The sequence below is a fragment of the Macrotis lagotis genome, chromosome 5 (assembly GCF_037893015.1).
Source record: "Macrotis lagotis isolate mMagLag1 chromosome 5, bilby.v1.9.chrom.fasta, whole genome shotgun sequence".
Classification (NCBI taxonomy): Eukaryota; Metazoa; Chordata; class Mammalia; order Peramelemorphia; family Peramelidae; genus Macrotis; species Macrotis lagotis.
In genome coordinates, this window is record NC_133662.1 from 246,041,243 (window position 1) to 246,059,544 (window position 18,302).

Below are 18,302 nucleotides of genomic sequence, written 5' to 3' on the forward strand. Positions count from 1 at the left end.
GTTTTCCCTTCAGAATTTAGGTCACTGGTGGGACTCGTAATTCTGTAAAGCATAACTACCTTGTCTCCAACGACGATGTTTAACCTCATAGGCCAAACACATAATCTAGATTGTTTTTGTTGATTAAGCATCTCATGTGTTTTCCAGACCCTGAGCAGCAGAAGCAAACTTTATTTAGTTTAGTTTTTCTCCAAGAGGCCTCTCTCATTATTCTGGACTTCACAACTAGGTCACAATAAAGGGGTGCTTCTTGGAAAGAGCCTCAATTACTCTTCGGCACAACTATTTCCACCTCCTCATTATATCCTACTTAATATAGAAAACAGGCAATAACTTTAGCTTCCCACTAAAACGCTCAACAACCTCCTGTATAACTTAGGATTTCATAAAATTCACAAATGCCTCAAGGAAAAGACGTGTGGCCATCATGAAGACAGCCAGGGGAGACCAAACGCACAACCAGACACCGAGCCAGGAAAGGTGTCAGCTCTGGAAGTATAGAATGAAGGAGGAGTAAAAGTGCGTGGATTCTACCAAATCCCAAATGGCTCCCAGCTAAAGGCAGATTGCTGGCAACCACTGGGCACGTGAGCAATATTTACCTGGCGGGACACTATAGCGAGCAGCACTCCTATCGGGCTGTGGAGATGCTTTACTGACTTCTCTTGGAGAGAGCCTATGCGGTGAGGCTGACCTTGCTTGCATCTGCGCTTCCTGTTCTAGTGCACGTTTGACCTCAGCATGAGGCAGAAAGGCGACTGATTTTCCTAAGAAAGTTAAAGTTACCAAAATGAGGGAAGGACCTCAAATTAAAAAATTCAGGCCCTAGCCCACATTACCCAGTAGGGGCAGTCCAGCTATTCTAGCAACAACTGAACCATGGCAGCAAGAGTCTAAAAGCCTCCAAACAGCCCTCCCCAACAAAAATTCGCACTAAGATGGAAACCAGGAAAACTAAAACTCTCCAAATTATCTAAAGAACAAAGTCCTCACAACCAACCAGAAATGCTGTCTTTCCTTCATTAAGGTTAAGGAAACTGAAGCATACCAACAAGATTTGTGAATGCGGCAATTCTATTGGGAACCTGAGATGACGGTCCCAAAGCCAGCACCGCACCACCAAAGACCACAGATGGTGGGTCTGCAGGCTCGGGAGGCTCCAACTGTCTCAAAGGCAACCTGTTTCCTCAGGTCTTCTATATTATTTAAATTAAGTGTGTATCATTAGATAATTTTAGAAAGAGATAAACTCTTGGCTACAAACTGAGCTAAGCCAACAAGATCAACATCTGGCTTTTAAAAATAGAAGCTAGAACTAATTGATACCAGAATATTTAAATGTAGCCAAATATAAAAGTTTTAAAGGGTATGACAGGCTACAAATTCAAGTTCAGAAGGCTGGCAAAGATTGTGTGCCAACTAAGATTTCCTTCCAGGACTTGCATATTCAATAGGTTTAAGTGCAAAATTCAGCTATAGCAAGTTTAGTATCAGTCAGCCTACACAAGCACCTATCATCACTTACACCTTTCACAGAACTGTTTTTAAGAGACTTTAAGTAAAAACAAACTTCAGTGGAAAATTGCATTTCAACTACAGAGAATTTTCCTCATAATTTACTTCTTTACCATTATTTCCTCTCTATTTTCAGGATGGAACCCATTAAGTTTGAAATAGTTAATTTGACTATGGAAAAGGCCAAGATACAAAATTACATGGCTTTCTTTTTTTTTTGTTCTAAAGAAACAAAGAATATTCTTACACAGTTGTAAAATTCAGCATGTGTCCAGTGTTAAAAAGTCATCAGAATATGCCTGTCACATTTACACCTAACATGTGTCCAGGTTAAAAAGTCATCAGAATATGTCTGTCACATTTACACCTAACAAATTCCAGTCGAAGACACAGATGACTGTGCCTAGCTTTGGATGATTAAATTGAACGACAATGGAAAAGAAAAGGGAAAGAAAAAGCTTGGGGGTAGAGTAGTCATGGGTAGGTGAACTAGGGAAGATTTTACAAGAAAGCTATTTTTTAAAGAACATCTAAGCAAGGACATATTCCTAGGCTACTGGATCAAAACAGCCTTAGATATATAGAAAAATCCAATGTGGTAATTGAAGAGAAAATTGCACCATAAAAGAGACTGGATACTTAAGAAATTTGGATTGCACTTTAGCTGAGCCCTGACAACCTGATGTTCCACACTATTTGAGAGAGAGAGAGAGAGAGAGAGAGAGAGAGAGAGAGAGAGAGAGAGAGTGAGTTGAAAGCAAGTTCAAGAAACCTTAACCAATCAGGTTGGAAGAGGGGGGGGCTAGGGAGGCAGGAATCACTTTAGGCCATATAATCTTGCTTAACTGTCAACTCAGGGAAGCTCTCTGATTCACCTTCAGTGTGATATCTTTGAGTGTGTCCTTTCTGGAAAAAGACAATAAACAACTATCTATTTTGCTCAGAAAAAAAAAAGCAAGTTCAAGAAGGAAAGGGAAAAACAATTCCCTCAAACCAAAATCAACTGAACTTTTAAAAATAAATATAACTAATTGCACAAGCAGCAAATATTGCAGTAGAACATGACTGGTATAATGGGTCTTAAAATGTCTTCTCTCTAATCCTGGCCTGGCCAATTCTAGTTAAGAAACCTCTGGCAGACAAGTCACCCCTCAGAGATAGATAAGCTTCTCCATTTGTAAATAAGAACAGTCAGGTTTGTGTGGCTCTCCCTCACAAGGGTGAGGATCAAATGAGAATTTGTGTAGACTGCTTTGTAAACTTTAAAGGGATAGAGAAGTGCTGGCTGATAGTTGTTTTTCTATGAGGAGTTATTTTTAGCAAAATTTTCCTGGGTTCCCAAATTATAAAGTTCTATCATTAATTGTCATTTACCTTCAACATTCCATGTAAAGATCCAGTTTTCATTGTAATTTAAAAAATGAATTTTTAAAACTGCTTTTGATAAACTGAATATAATGGAAAGAAGTTGCACCCAAAAGATTTCAGGAAGTATACAGGATGAATGAAACCAGCTGTGATAAAACCTTCATTTGGGCCAGCTGCTCAAGTCGCTGGAGAGTCCAACCACACTGAACCACAACTACAGTCAAGGGGCTAACACCAGTGGTGGAATCATGAAAATTTAAGTATCAGTCCTATATGCACAGGGATTAGTGAGAAGTTTAATCAGATTACATTTCTTAATTTTGATTTCCATCTGGCTTAGTCATATCATTTAAAATCCAGTCTTTATATCTATTTTGAAAAAACAAAAAAACAAACAAAAAGAACCCAGACAAGAAAATGGTGGGGATCCAAATTTCTCTTGGACATCTCGGATTTTTTTCCCTCATGCGGAAGATGGTCCTAATTTTTTATTAGCAAATTTCAATCACAAGCAAAACTTTTTAATTTGTTCATTCCAAAGAAGAATATTAAGAGTCAATGTGTGTAATCATTTTGGATGATAAATTTACTGAGAAGTTTCTTTAATTTATCTTAAACCACTTAAAAATAATAAGTTTTAAAAAACCTCTATTATGCAGAAAACAATGACCTTCAAATCAAAGATTCTAGTTCAATAAAATCTCTTTTAATAAATATTCTTTCAGTTGAAATGCTCTATTGACAAGGATATATTTATGTGTCTGTAGTTGGGAAATTGTAACATGGTCAAAATGATCTCGAATGGCAATATTCTCAAATCCCACAAGGTGGAGTCATTTCCATTTGGAAAGTAGATCTGGGATTCAAAAGGCACTCCCTCGTGGTTTGTTTCTCCCTCATTTTAAAATAAAGAAGAGACAGGCTTAAGAAGGCCTCTGCATACAACCCAAAATATAATTGTTTTTTGGCACTTAACTAAAACAAATTTTGGCAAGACATCCAATCTTATTTTTATTTACAGGAAAGAAAAAGCAGAATGGTTAAGTACTGGAAATGATGTTTTACATTACATAGTTATTCACAAGTTTATCATTCCAAAATTGAAAGCTATTATTTACATCCATAAAATCTTCCCAAGGAACTTGTGAATCATCCAGATGTAAAGAGGAAACTGCTTGATATAGATTCTTTAAAATCCTATTCTATCTATGCACAATGAACATGAACCAGCTAATGCTTCACTGTTGATTCAATGCAGAATCATTAGGAGGGCTTTTGTTTTGCCATGAAGAGTAAATCTGGGAGATGAAATTTCTTTCAGAAACATGAAGAGAAACCTGATTCTGAGACTGTGCACAAACTCAAATCTCTTAAATCAGATGTAAACATTTTAGATTGCAAGTCATTTTTATGTTGAATGATAGATGTTAAATCATCATTTGCTCTTACAATTCAGAACAGCGCTGTCTAAAATGTGGCAATTTTATGCAGCCTGCCTGTGGGTTTACTAAATGCTCTAGTAAACAAAGCTGAGCTACTGCAGAGCATTCACTAAAACAGCAAATCAAAATATATTGTCTATTGTTTCAATTAAAATTTTTTAAAAGGTTAGATTATAAGCACATCAAAAGATGCAAATTGAGAATTAAATATGACAAGGTGAAAATATTTCTATTTTTTAGTAGATCTAAATATTCCTGAATGGAAGTAATTTTTAAATGTCAATTTAAGGAATAGAAAATACTAGCCATTTCTTCCTGGGTGCAAGTTTTTAGATATGATTCTAGGAATTTTGTCATCAAAATGAAGAAATAACCAATTGCTTTTAATGTTTTACAAAACATCCAGAATGTAATGTTAAGGCTGCCATCCCCAAAGCTCATTCTTTGGTGGGGGGAGAATGGGAGCATGTGTTACATCCCTGGTGCATAAAACCTACCTTCCCATTCAACACCTGGACTTGCCGAACGCCGACATTCCGGATCAAGCTGTTCTTGCCTCTGCCGTTCCTCCAGGAGGGCTGACTCATGCATGGCTTTAATATGCCTCTGAAAAAGAGCATAGCCACTCACAGGGGCACCGACGGGCACAGTACAGGGGGTACAGGAGACCTGCAATGATAAAGGGGAAAATGTGCTGCATCATTTCCACCCTGTGGCTAAGTACAATGGCAGAATTCTGAGAATTACCACTTATAATAACCCAAATCATTGCCATTTTTCTTTAAAAAAAAAATCAAACTTGAATTTTGGCATGGATGAAAATTTTTTTAATATTAAATACTACCTTCAAAAATAAATACTAAAGATTAAAAAACACCAATCTATCAAGAAGAACTAAAGAATATGGGCTTACTAAAAGTTTTTGCTCTAATTAGTCTATTTCCTTTGGTATCTCACATTTGAATAAGGGCCAAACCTGGAACAGATGACAGAATTAATATCAAAGACCATCCTCACGAAGAGACAACATGAAAAATAACCATGTCACATGTCACAAAGGTACATCTACAGTTCAAGGGGGAGAAACATGAAGATCCTTCTCTTTTGAGGGTCCCCAGGGATGGGAGAGGAGGCAGGGATGCTGATCTGCTGGCAGGTTTCACCAAGGGTTATATAATACTTATTTGCAAATATTCACATGGCTACATTGTTGTTCTGCATGGCCCAAGAGGGGAGAAATGGAACAGCTGAAAGTTCTAACAAGGCATATTTATGCTTGGTTATCAGGAAAAATTTCCTGAGACCTACATGTCTGAAAGTAGGAAGACATGCCTTGGGAGAGGGTAGGTGCCCTCAATGGAGGATAAAATTTTGTACTACTTCTTCCTCTACAGTTTCTGCCACTCAGCAACCCTGACAATGTATACCTCCAACTCCACCCCTACCTGTACACACAACAATGAGAAAACATAAAACTTATGGGAATGAAAGAATAGGACATTCTGCAATGAGTTTTCTTTTCTCACAATGAAAGTCTTTCAAATAAGAAATGGAAATTTAATATAATCTCCAACTCTTGCGATTTACCATTGGTGGTATGACAGCAGCTCGATGATGAAGCTGTTGGAGGTCCATTGTAGATGGTTTTATGGGAGAAGAGACTAAAACAGATCCAGTCGGGTTTAACAGTGAAGGCTTTGAATCCATTGGAAACATTCTGGAGTGAGAAATAAAGAACAAAGTAAAGTTTGGAAAAGTTTATTCTCATTAATGAAAAGCTTACAGCTATTTCTCTCACATTCACATTAACCTATACAATTTACATGTGAGTTACTTCAAAGATGGTTCTTACCACAGCCCTGAAGAAAGAAAAATTATGACATACTGATGCTAACTCGTAAATGGGAAAATTACTTGGATTTCTCCTGAATTTCACAAAAGAGGATGAGAAACAATAGCACTACATGTAAAATGACAAGATAGCCTGGAATTCAGCACAATTTTGTCACTAAAGGGGACACCATGTATCAGGATCAGACCTATGAATCAGACCCAAGTACTTCCCTGCCAGAATTAGGGGGGATTATAGAAAATAAAGTAACCAAGATAATTTTCATTTGTAGAATGTTAGAGAAATTAGGAATAAAAAAAAAGTGACAATAATCATGCATAATAGTATCCAAACACAAAGACTATTTTAAATAGTTAAGATTAAATTTTTCCATCGTGATTTCTTCTTTTCAATATTATACAAAGATGTGTTAACTACTGGGATGATTTAGGTTCTAAAAATTATATTATTAAAAACCAAGGCAATATACATAGTTTCAAGAAATATGTAGAATAATTTCTTGAATTTTATTTTGAAATAAAGATCTCACTTCTTTCCCTTCCATCTCCGATTCTCCCCCCCCTGAAAAATGCAAGACAAAAACAGCTGAATAATTTATAAAATTAAATTCAGGAAAAAATCAAATTGTTAAAAGGAATTTTGGAATTCCTAAAGGTTATTTCCAAATTAAATTAATTTCTACTTATAGCCACCATTTTAAACACTGCTGCAGTATAGAAGTTTAATTATGTCAAGATAATTATACTCTTTGTTTTACAATTCTCCCTTTGTCTACTCACTCCTAATTCTTTTCATCTATGCTACAGTCTTTGGCTCTTAACTCCCTACTCTCCTGAGCAGCCCAATGTCCATTCTTGGCAATGCTGGCAACCCCATAGGTGAATCATTTCAACTCGATTTTCTATGGTGCTTTACCAAATCCCTACTGTCAAGTTATTACCATCTTGCCTTTTTGACCACTACTTCCTTGTTGCTGAATAACTCTGTTGGAAGTTTCACAACTGTGGCAACAATAAGCTGGTTATCTTCTCTCAACTGGGCTGTCATCACTGTAGCAAAGCAGTCCTTGAGTTTTTCCCTAATTGGCTGCTCACAACTCTTCTTAAGCTGCTTCCATCCCTCTATTTCCCAACCCATTGGGGTAGTCCTCCCTCCATGGTCTGCTGCATCACTTACTAAAGCAAAGCTTGTGCCAATGCCTCTACTCAGCCCCTGAGTATCTTGCCTATCTCTTCCAGGACCACTCCCCTCTCTCACTCTCCAAAATGTAACGTTTTCTTAATCAATAGCTTCCCCCCGGCACTTAAACAGATTTCTGGCATTACTAGCTTTAAAAGATCCTTCAAATGACCCTATAATTCCCTTAAGCTACTATCCAATATTTTTCCTACCTTTCATTACCCAAAACATATATGTGTATAGATATATAAAATTTATATATATATATATATATATATATATATTCATACACACACACAAAGAGAAAACCTACTGCCTCCATATTTTCTCCCTGACTTCTTAATCACTTAAACAACAGTCTCTTAACTGTAAAATCTGATGGACTTGTCGAAGTCCTTTCTCCCTTGATTTTTCTGGCACTATTCTCTCTGGTTCTCCTCTAAATTGATCACTAAGTTAACACATATGTATTAAGCATGTTCTATATCCACAGAACATGTGGTTCTATGTATACCAGGCTAAATGATGGAGTCCAAGGGCAGATCATGGTTCCTACTTTCAGGGAGATCACATGAGACAGAGAGAACATGAAAGAACTATGCACAAAGGATCAATTCTGGGGAAATGGAAAGTCACTTGAGCACAGTAGCTATGGGAAGGAGTATAGGCTGAGGAAGTCTCCTGCAAAAGTCAGGCTAAGAGGTGAGGAGGGAGAGCAAAGCAGCCGTGGAGGTCAGTCAGCAAGCAGGACGGGGTGGGAGGGGAAACCTTACCTGGAGTATTGAGGAAGGGCTGGGAAGGGAGGGAAGGGTGAGGCTAGGAGAGACTACAAATACCAAAGGGTGCTTTTTCTAGCTGATCCTAGAAGTAGAAGAGTCACTGGACTTTTTACTGAGTGAACCAATCAAACGTTGCTTTATGAGAAGTATCCAGGCAGCTGAGGAAGGAATGGAGTCAAGTGAGAAGAAATTTGATGCAACCAGAAAGTTAGCAGCTCAGGAGTGACGTGAGGTATCAAAGACAGCAGAGGGATCAAGGATAAGGACTGAGAAAAGGTCATTGGATTTGGCAACGGAGAGTGGTAACTTCAGAAAGCAATTTGGACTGAACGGGGAAGTTGGAAGTCAAGCAACAAATGTTTAGGAGTGAGTAAGAGCAAAGGCAGTAGAAGCTTTGATTGTCGTCAGCTATCTCTAGAGCTCAGCCAAGAAAGGGCAGAAAGACTGAACAGGGGCCAACACGGTAGGATCTAGGAAGGATCTTTCAGATTGAAGAAACAGACACTGGTGGGGGAGGGGGGGAAGATAAGGAATACAGAGATGTTAAAGATTGTAGGAAAAGTAGAAGAGGCAATCTTGTGAAGAAGGGATAGGATCTGAAGATTTGCTATGTCACGGGGAAGAGGTTACTTCTTCAGGCTAGAAATGGTAGAAGGGAATATATAATACGGAGAGATGTCTAAGGGATATCAGATGAGACTCATCTGAACAGCCTCCATTTGGGGATGAAGTAGGAAAATAAGTCTTGGATGGGTAGGAGAGATGGACCGCTCTGGAAGGCTTCAGTTGGCATAGTCGGTGAAGCAAGTGGAACAGTGAATTATAGAGGTAGAAGAACAGTGTTTCTGAAGTAAGACCCAGGTGAGATTGTGTAACCTAATCTGGTAATGGACTCAGTAAGCAAGGCTTGGGGGATTTCTGCCAGCTCATCTCAGCAACCCCCTCCTTCTTTCAAGCTGTCTTCTTCTTCCTCCTAGTAGGGGGACCAAACCCAGCCCACTTTACCCAAATCCAGTGGCCACACAGCATCTACCCAACACTATAAAAGTATGAGTGGGGCCAGATTGTTCTCCTACATCCAGGATAAACAGCTTTTGAATGCCTGCTCGGTCTGCCTAACAATGACTTGGGGAGGCTCCCTGCCTGTGCCTTCTGTTGTAGAATTTGGCACCCAACTGTCAGCCCCCCCTGCCTAGACCCCTTCTCTCTCTGGCCTCCTTCTTAGTCCTAATTCATTCAGAGCTCAGCTCATGTGACATCTCTCCCCAGTTGTAGATATTCCTCTATTCCTCAAGCTAGTGCATTGATTTAAGACTTTGCGATATTACAATCCATCTCCTCTCATCTCCCTCTCTCCTTGTTCTGGGAAGGTCAGGACTTCTTTTCTTTTGTCAGTGTAACCTAAGTCACTGGGTACAATGCCTCACATCTGTCAGGCTGCCCTCTCTCACCTCTGCCTCTCTGGAGGTTCTCCATCCACATCTTCATCTGCACTACAGGTAGCACTGGAATCATTGTCAGATCGAGATTCAGGCCTCAGAGAACTGGAAGTCTGGGATAAGGCAAAATTTATGTCTTCTTGTTCAGTCTTTTCCTTGGTTCTTTCTGAGTCTCTTTCTTTGGCATCACTCTCTGCTTTCACCTGAACACTCTCCGACAGCCTCATCTCTGTGTCACCAGGTTCTGCTTTGGTTTGACCAGAGAGACCAACAAGTGGCTGAGCTTCAGCAGAGGAGTTTCCACTGTCAATTTCCATGGGCTCCTCAGGGTCTTCTTTGACTTCCTCCTTGACCTGAGTTTCCACAGCTTCCTGTCCAGCTGCTGGCTTTGCACTTGGAATGACAGCTGCAGATGATGTGCTGGGGCCACCTGTAGTGGATTCCAGTTCTACTGGGGCCTCACTGGCTACCCCAGAACTATTATTTTCAGTTGAGTCCTCACTTGGCTTGGCACCTTCATCTGGGGAAGGAGAAGGTGCACTCTCTGTATCAGAGCTATTCTCAGCACCTGAAAGAAAAGAGTACATATGGGTCATTCTAACTGGCAGGGATTTGGAAAAGGGGACATTTTTTTAGCTTGGAGGGAAAGAGGGATGGAACTTTTAGGGAACAATTTATACTTTATAATTTAACAAGTTCTCTGTCTTACAAGAATTCAGTCCCCCTTTCCCCAAATTCTTTTGAAATCTGTCTGAAAATCTATCTGAAAATTTAAAAAGATTCCATGGCTTTTATTCTATCTCAAACCAGGATCTCCTTTCTAAAAGCTGAAGCTTATCAGAGAAACATATGCGTACATACATACATACATACATACATCTATATACACATACACACATAAAAATAAATGAAACTTCAGAAAGTTAAAAAATATGGATTTCAAGGAATGAATCTTTGGTTTACTGTAATAATTTCAGATTTTTTTCCCCCAATCAAACCCGCGATTCCCTCATTAGTGTAGAGAATCTAAAAGGACTGATTTCTAAGTCCTCTGATACTGTCTTTGAGAAGTGTCAAGGAACTGAAGGCAGGAAGGGCCTGGTCAGTCACAGAGTCAGAGGCACAACTGCTATGGCAACCCTTGAGGCTCCATGCTGGATGGTCCTCTCTACTGAGACCAATTCAAACGACATTTTCCCTATATTATTGAGCCTAAGAGGAGTCCAGCCTCCATACAAGGAAAATCTGTTCCAAAGACTCTGAAAAGGACAAGGTCTGACCTGGGATTCAAGTCTCACAATACTTTACTGGTAGATGAAAAGCTTAGAAAGAGAGAGGTATAAAAGTGCCAGTGGAACAAGATGGGCTGTTCATGAGAGAAAAGATTCATAGAGAAAGAACTATATAATGTAGAGGAAAGTATTCCTTCATTCAGCAAACATTTTTTTAATCATATACTACATGCCAGTATTGTGCTAAGGGTTGAGACAGTGAGAGAAAGTTTTCTAGAGAGGAAAGAATTTGAGCCCCCTACTCCAGGAGAGACTAGGAAGACTTAAGCTAGTGAAAGAGTCTGCATAGTCTGAGACATAGATGAAGGGGCCCAGAGTTGGCATAACCCCACATTAATGATCAGGGAAAGGACATTGTAGTTGGAAGGAGGACACTGAGCAGGGTGTGAGACAGTAATCCTTCCGCAGATCAAAAAGGGCTCCTTCACTTGGAACTTGAACAGAATTTTGTACATTTCATGGGTCAATTAACATACACTATATTCCAATTAGAAGAAAATACAATCTCTTTATTGCATCAATCCATTCACTATTTATTTGCCAATTACTGAAATAGGACTGAGTATGTTTCATTTATTTAGTTAGAACAGAAACTCCTCAAGGGTTAAGAATCAAGTCTTAATGGACTTGGTAGCCCTGCCAGCACTATATACAAAGAGGTAGTTAATAGTTACAACCCCTAGGATTATGATGGTGGTGAACTATTTGTGAAAAGAGAGCTTGAAGAATGAATGAACTGAATAATACAGAAGGTTAGAATAGAAGTTCCAAAACACAGAGAAGGGCCAAGGCAGAAACCAGAAGAGACTGAAGCAAATGGATCAGGACATTTCCTCCCATAGGCTAAACTGGATCTTTCTTTCCCTAAATCCACTTCCTCAGAGAAGCTATTCATTCTTATTGACGTGATGGCAATATGCTTCTCAAATCTACATCCAATCTCATATTATGAACTGCTTATGCAATACCTCTATTTGAATGTTGCCTCAAAGTCAACCTGTCACTAAACATCTACTGAAAATCATTATAATTCACGGAACTGTGCCAAATGCTTAAGGAAAATAAAGTAAACAATCTAAGATTGGGGTGTCATGATTAAGACCCTAATACCAGGCTGAGGAGATAAGACCTCCGCCAAGGAAACATGGGCACTACAAAACAGTATCTCCCAAACAGCAAAATGAATGACTAGGTAATGTCTGGCACAAGAGTGTGGAAGAGACTGGGAGAGATCTAGAAGAAGATGGACAAAGAATTACAGAACTCAATTTCTTTAGACTAATGCTCAAGCCCAGAGAGGAATGCCCATTAAATACAGCTGCCAAGGCTTTGTTGACACATTTCCAGGAATGGGATGAGGGACTGGACAGGCAACACAAGAGAACAGCTTAATTTATCAGTCACCCTTAGTATGAGTATCATCAGTGTCAGCTGCAATACGCCTCCCTGAAAATGAGGACAATGAGACAGGCCTGTCCTAAGAATTGCAGGTCCCATATGCCAGCATTTCCAAAGCTTGAGGACAAATGGAGTATTCTCCCTATTTTCATCTCCTTGTCTTCCTCATGGGCAGATCAAACCCTATATTTTCCCATGAAACCCTCTCTGATTATTGCAGGTCACAATTCACGCAATTCATCATTAAGTAGCTACTGTATGCAGGGAGCAGGAGGATGTAGAAAGTCTAAATAAGACAGAGTCCTGTCCTCATGGAGCTTTCAATTTAACAGCACGCTCTCCTCTGAACTACTGTTCAAATGACAATTGGTAAAGGACACTTCTAAGAGAGAAAAAAATCATCGAGCAAATAGAAAGATCAATATTATTACAGATAGCTACTTTTTATTCTCTTGACAATAGTGTGACAAAGCATTTTTACAAAGAGAACCATTCCTACAGTGCCCTGGCACAATTTTCAAAGCTTTGTTAATCAACCACCATTCACAATGGCAAAGATAAAATCAAAATTATTTCCTTTATGAAGCTATTCCCAAATGACTTAGCCTATTAAATAAACTTGAAGATCTGGAAACAATAGCAGCAAAAATCACCCCATAAAACTTTCAGATAAGGGGTGGCTGGGTGGCATAGTGGATAAAGCACCGGCCCTGGAGTCAGGAGTACCTGGGTTCAAATCCAGTCTCAGACACTTAATAATTACCTAGCTGTGTGGCCTTGGGCAAGCCACTTAACCCCATTGCCTTGCAAAAACCTAAAAAACAAACAAACAAAAAAAAAAAACCCTTAAAAACCTTTCAGATATCTCCAGTTACCTTCACTATCTTCAGGATTTTCTTCTTCATTGGAAGCTTCAATATCTTCATCCTCCTGAGCAGAAACAGTAGAAGCGATGCTTTCACACTGGGACACATCTCGCTCCTCCCGGGGCCTCCGTGAAGACTAAATCAAGAGAAAGTGATGTGAGGTCTTGCACAGTGACAAAAGCAGGAAACTGGGGTGGCTAGGTGGCACAGTGGATAAAGCACCGGCCCTGGAGTTAGGAGTAACTGGGTTCAAGTCTCAAACAGTCTCAAATACTTAATAATTACCTAGCTGTGTGGCCTTGGGCAAGCCACTTAACCCCATTTGCCTTGCAAAAACCTAAAAAAAAAAGCAGGAAACTGAGGTGTACATCCAAAGCAATATTAACAGGCTCAAATAATAAGCCCCAGACCCAGACAATTATCAGGTAAATCAATAAATGTAATCAGCCTACAATATAGTCCATTTGATCTTTTCTGGTAAATGGAAGGAGACAAGAACCAGATGCAGAAGCGATCTGCACTCCCACCTGGCCTTGAGGACCTCCAGGTTGGGAAACCATGGTCAAGGTCCCTGAGCTCTCCTGAGCATCAATGTCTGTGTCCATAAAAGAGAAAAAAACAAGACATTCAGGACCTGCCCTATGGAGCAGTTGAGAGGAGACCATGAAAATCCATTGTCCACATTCAAGCTATTCACACATTATTTTGATAACGAATGGCAGCAAGGAGGTGGGGGTCAAATCCCAACTCAGACACTCACTTCTCAGCTGCCTGGGTCTGCTGCTTACCTCAGTGTCCTCCTCTGTACTATGGGCTAATATTCACCGCTACTTACCTAGACCGTGTGAAGATCAAACGAGTTAATAATTATAAAGCATTGGCAAACCTTCAAAGGCTACTTCAATGCTAGATTTAAAAACACAAAGCTAGGTAGAGGTCTTGCTTGCACCTAATGCTCCAGCACCCAGAAACACAACCAGAAATCACTGCCCTCTCTTCTCGAAGAAATCAGCAGTCTTCCCAAATGAAAACATAATCCACAGCTTTCCTACAGATTGGCCTCTTGCATGAGACAAAAATAAAACTAAAGACTTTATAACACCTGTGATGTTTTCATGTATGGCATCTCTTGGCTTTCTTGACATTGTTCCCAACTCAGTGCACTGTGGGGAATGCCAGAGAATACAAGCTTTCCAGCTATTTCCAAGCTGGAAAGGTTTGAAAATGGGACAATGAACTGTGTGTCTGCTGCCCGAGGGGAGGCAACAGTCAGTGATAAAAATCACAAGTTATGCAAGCTTTCCTGCTCCTAACCTTAACCTACTTCTTTATTTGTCCTCATTAAATGGGCCCTCTTTCTGCTTCCAAGCTCTGAGTAGGCTCTGCAGAGGGCCACAGGGTAAGGGGACATTAGCTGGTACAAAGATGCCCATCTGAATACCAGGAATCACCCCACGTACGGCGCCACACTCTTAGTGAGGACTTCTTCAACGCCAAAAGAAGAGAAATGAGCTGGAGCACCAAGAACCTGAGGCTTATAGTTCGAGATCCAAGGATCCCTCAGGTACCTCGAAGGCCTAAAGCCCAGATACCCAGGACTTAAAGACACCTAACAGAAGCAGAAACAGCACTTACCCCCCCCCCAAGGGGGCAGTACCTAAACATCACATAGATGTGGGTATGTGTGTAGATAAACATCCACACATATGTAAAGATGTGACCATCACACACCACAGAAAATGTTTAACAGATGGTTTCTTGATTGATGCACACATACAGATTGGACATCCAAGCTAACAAGAGAAATCACCAACTCGTGTCCCTCCAAACTCCAGCCACTAAGACACAGACACACACATACATAGAGATTAAGAGTTAAGGAAGCAAGACCACCCAATACAGCTCCTTCATTGTACGGATGAGAAAACAGTGGCCCAAGTGCAGAGGGAGGTAGTGAGTGCCAATGGCAGAGTCCTGACTGCAATCCTTCTGTGCTTCACACTGTCGCCTCCTCTTTGGTCCTGTACAAACACTCATGGACCTCCAACCCCTGCCCCTCAAGCACACTCATTCTTGGTTCTAGGTCGCTTTAGCACATCGTTGCTGAATGTTCCCTGTGTTACTCAGCACTCTTGGGAGGCATCCACCCCAGCTTCTCTGGCAGTGGTGGCCTTGCTCCAAGTATAGCACTATTTACATTCAGGAGACACCATCAAAGCAGCGTCTCAACCACAGCATCTGTCAGGCCTGCACAGGGCCATACTTCCAGAGAGACCCCATCCTCACCTTCTGCTTGTGCTGCTGCAAGAGGTTGTCCAAATTGTGGCGCCTTTTGTAGTTGAAGTAAAAGTTTTTACACTGGGCTTCACTCTTAGTCCCCACCATTTTGGCAATCGCTGCCCAGTTCCGACCATGTTCCACTAAGCCTGCAAAAGAGAGGGGGGAAGAAAAGCTCATGAAACCCAGGACTTATCCACAAGGAACAAAGGTCAACAGAGGCCGTTCCACAGAAGCAGGATCCTCCATGGAACAGGGAACACACTCTGCTGACCCAACCATCATGACTCTTGTGCTGCCAAGAGACAAGGGATCAATGGGAAGGAAGGGCTAACACACAGCGCTAAATCTTGGCTTTCCCTATTACTTCTACCTTCCATAGTAAAGAAAGCCAGGGGACTCGGGGCTGGTCTTTGCTGTTAAGTAGTACAAAGCTTAAGGTCAGGACTGCAGATGGGAAACTAGGGGGAGATATTGGATGGCTGCTCAGAATCTCATGAAAGGGGTCTTCGTAGGACACTTCCTATTTCAAGCTGTGGAGACTTTCCAAAACAGATCCAACCTTCTATTTCAAAGCTAAGTAAAAATTAATGTAAAACAACCTTTTTGAATCACTGTTCCTCATGTATTGGCATGGCTAATGGATTTTTAAACATAAATACTGTGAAGCTCAAGTTTATAGTAAAACAGGATGAAGGATCTTAAAACATACTCTGTCTCATTGCCTGATAAAAGGGACTTATTTAACTAATATATGGTAGAACAGCATAATACTGAAAAACCAAGCAGAGATATGTACTCAATCCACATTCCCCAAGCTTTCCAGTTTATTAAAAAAGGAGGTCTGGGGGAAGAGAGACAGCTAGAAGTCCCAGTCATTCCTGATCCCCTTTCCTCCACTGATGATCTACAATTCATCCTATATAAGTCTTGTATGTACTTATTTGTGTTTTTCCCCCTCACTAAACTGTGAGTTCTCTGAGAAGAGGGAAGATTTTTGCCTTTTTTTTGGAATTCTTGCATAGGAACATCTAAATACTTGACTAAAAAAGAATATTCCTATTATGGAAACAATTTAAAAAGGAACCCAAATTAGCATTAGAACATTTAATCAGATCACTGAATTATGAATGAATGTGTACATTGTTTTCTTTTATGGATCATCCTTGATATATATTCATATAAAAATAAATAATATAATCTCAATATTGTATTTTTTTGTTCTTTCTTTTATTCATTCAATGAAAGGAGCCTCCTAAACACATTTCTATTCCCCTCAGCCTCTCCTGGAATTCTATCTTGGTCTTCTCTACACTGAATTCCTTGACCATTTAAAAAAAAATTAAAAAAAATATATGTCTGCTACAAAGATACCAAAATGTACTCACTCAAATATCTTCCCTCTCCCTCTTTTACCCAACTAATCCTGTAGAAAAATGCAGTCTGGGGAAGCCTCTAGGCTTTGAGTCTCTGCCTGGGAAAAGGAACAGACACACTGTATGAAAGATATCACAGAGTCCAAGTCAGGCTGAACTGAACATCAGAAAGTCATAATAGTCCCCAATTGGAGGCCTTCCAACAAAGGATGATTATTTTTTACACAGTATAGAAGGAAGGAGTGCTTTTTGAAGAGAAGTTGGACTCTGCACAGTTCACATTTATCCTTTCCTTTAATGAATGTACTCTCTTAATAGCCATAATGTAGGGGGATGTAAGTATTTAAATCTGGATATCACTGTTCCTTTTTTTCCCTTCTGTAGGCTGGGGAACACTAGGTGAGACCAGTAAAATGGAAGAGGACAAAGAATTCTGAGCTACTGAAAAGTAGCCAGTAAGTGGGTAGCTATCAAGGCTCATTTCTTTTCTCTCTTTGAATTGGCAATCTCATCCACTTTCCCTCCCAGTCTTCATGAACATCTCTCTGTAAATGTAAAATCTGGGTCCTTAGCCACTCCCTTAAGTTCTTAATGTCCAAGGGCCCGCTGGATATATTCCAGTGGAATGCTAAAGCTTGCATTTACTTAAAGTTAAGTTTGACTCCTAAGTATCCACATTTAAAATGACTGCTCCTTGCTCTTCCTGTCTTTGCTTTCCTCTAAATTGTCTGATCTGTCTTTATATCCCCAGGCTCAACACTTCAGAATCACTCATTGTTTTTGATTCCTCATTTTCCACACTGAATCAGCTGGTCAACCTTCTATCAATGGAGCTTTGTTCCAGCTCTTATCTATTCGAACATTAGATACCAGTGTAACATCTTCACTAGTCTTCTATCCTTTAAAGTGTGGAGCCACTATGCTTTCCTGCCCTTGTATTCAGGGGTCTCTGGGCTCAGGTCATGCTACCATGGCCTACATATCCTTTAGACTCTAGTCAAATGGAAGCAATGTTCACCCTTTGTTTCTGCTCTATCCTCTGCCATCTTGGTACACTTGCTCCCAATGTTTTCTGCACCTGGAATGACAATTGATAATCCCACAAAAAAATAATGTGTCTGTTAAAATGTATTCAGTTCTTCAAGGGCCAATTCAGGCATGGGCTCCTCCACAAAGTTTGCCCTGTCAACCAACCTGGCCAACCTCTTCAGTTCCTCCTCTACATGGTCTTGTCTTTAACCTTGTCTGACTGTCCCTAGGATCAAAGTGATATGGAAGTGTCAGCCTCCCCCCCACTAAACATTGAGAGTAGAGCATGTGTTTAAACTATCTTAAAACTATCTTTGTATCATCCTCCATGTCTTATACCCAGCAGATATTTCAATGGATTATCCCAAATCCAGTAGGTTTGGTAGTAATAAGAGGTTCCTATCCAAAGGTCTGGAAAAGAATGGACTATAGAAAACTGAGGTAAAGGGTGAACGCACCAAGATGGCTTCCTCTGACGAGACAAGGGCAG

At 40.2% G+C, this 18,302-nt stretch overlaps 1 protein-coding gene across 20 annotated transcripts in view; it reads right to left on the minus strand.

Annotated features, from left to right (window-relative positions):
• NCOR1 (nuclear receptor corepressor 1) overlaps window positions 1–18,302 on the minus strand; it is a 225,359-nt gene that overhangs the window by 41,043 nt on the left and 166,014 nt on the right. For 15 of the 20 annotated variants that reach the window (XR_012468828.1, XM_074189259.1, XM_074189263.1 and 12 more), the window contains 6 exons: window positions 15,417–15,556; window positions 13,140–13,266; window positions 9,587–10,142; window positions 5,913–6,042; window positions 4,823–4,994; window positions 603–767 (listed from right to left, as the gene is read on the minus strand). Coding sequence is in view for 19 of the 20 variants with exons in the window: in XM_074189259.1 (XP_074045360.1) it covers window positions 603–767; window positions 4,823–4,994; window positions 5,913–6,042; window positions 9,587–10,142; window positions 13,140–13,266; window positions 15,417–15,556 (1,290 nt within the window). In the remaining variant the exon portion in view is untranslated. The remainder of the gene's footprint in view (window positions 1–602; window positions 768–4,822; window positions 4,995–5,912; window positions 6,043–9,586; window positions 10,143–13,139; window positions 13,267–15,416; window positions 15,557–18,302) is intronic. The other 5 variants (XM_074189271.1, XM_074189270.1, XM_074189269.1 and 2 more) reach the window with 1 other exon arrangement.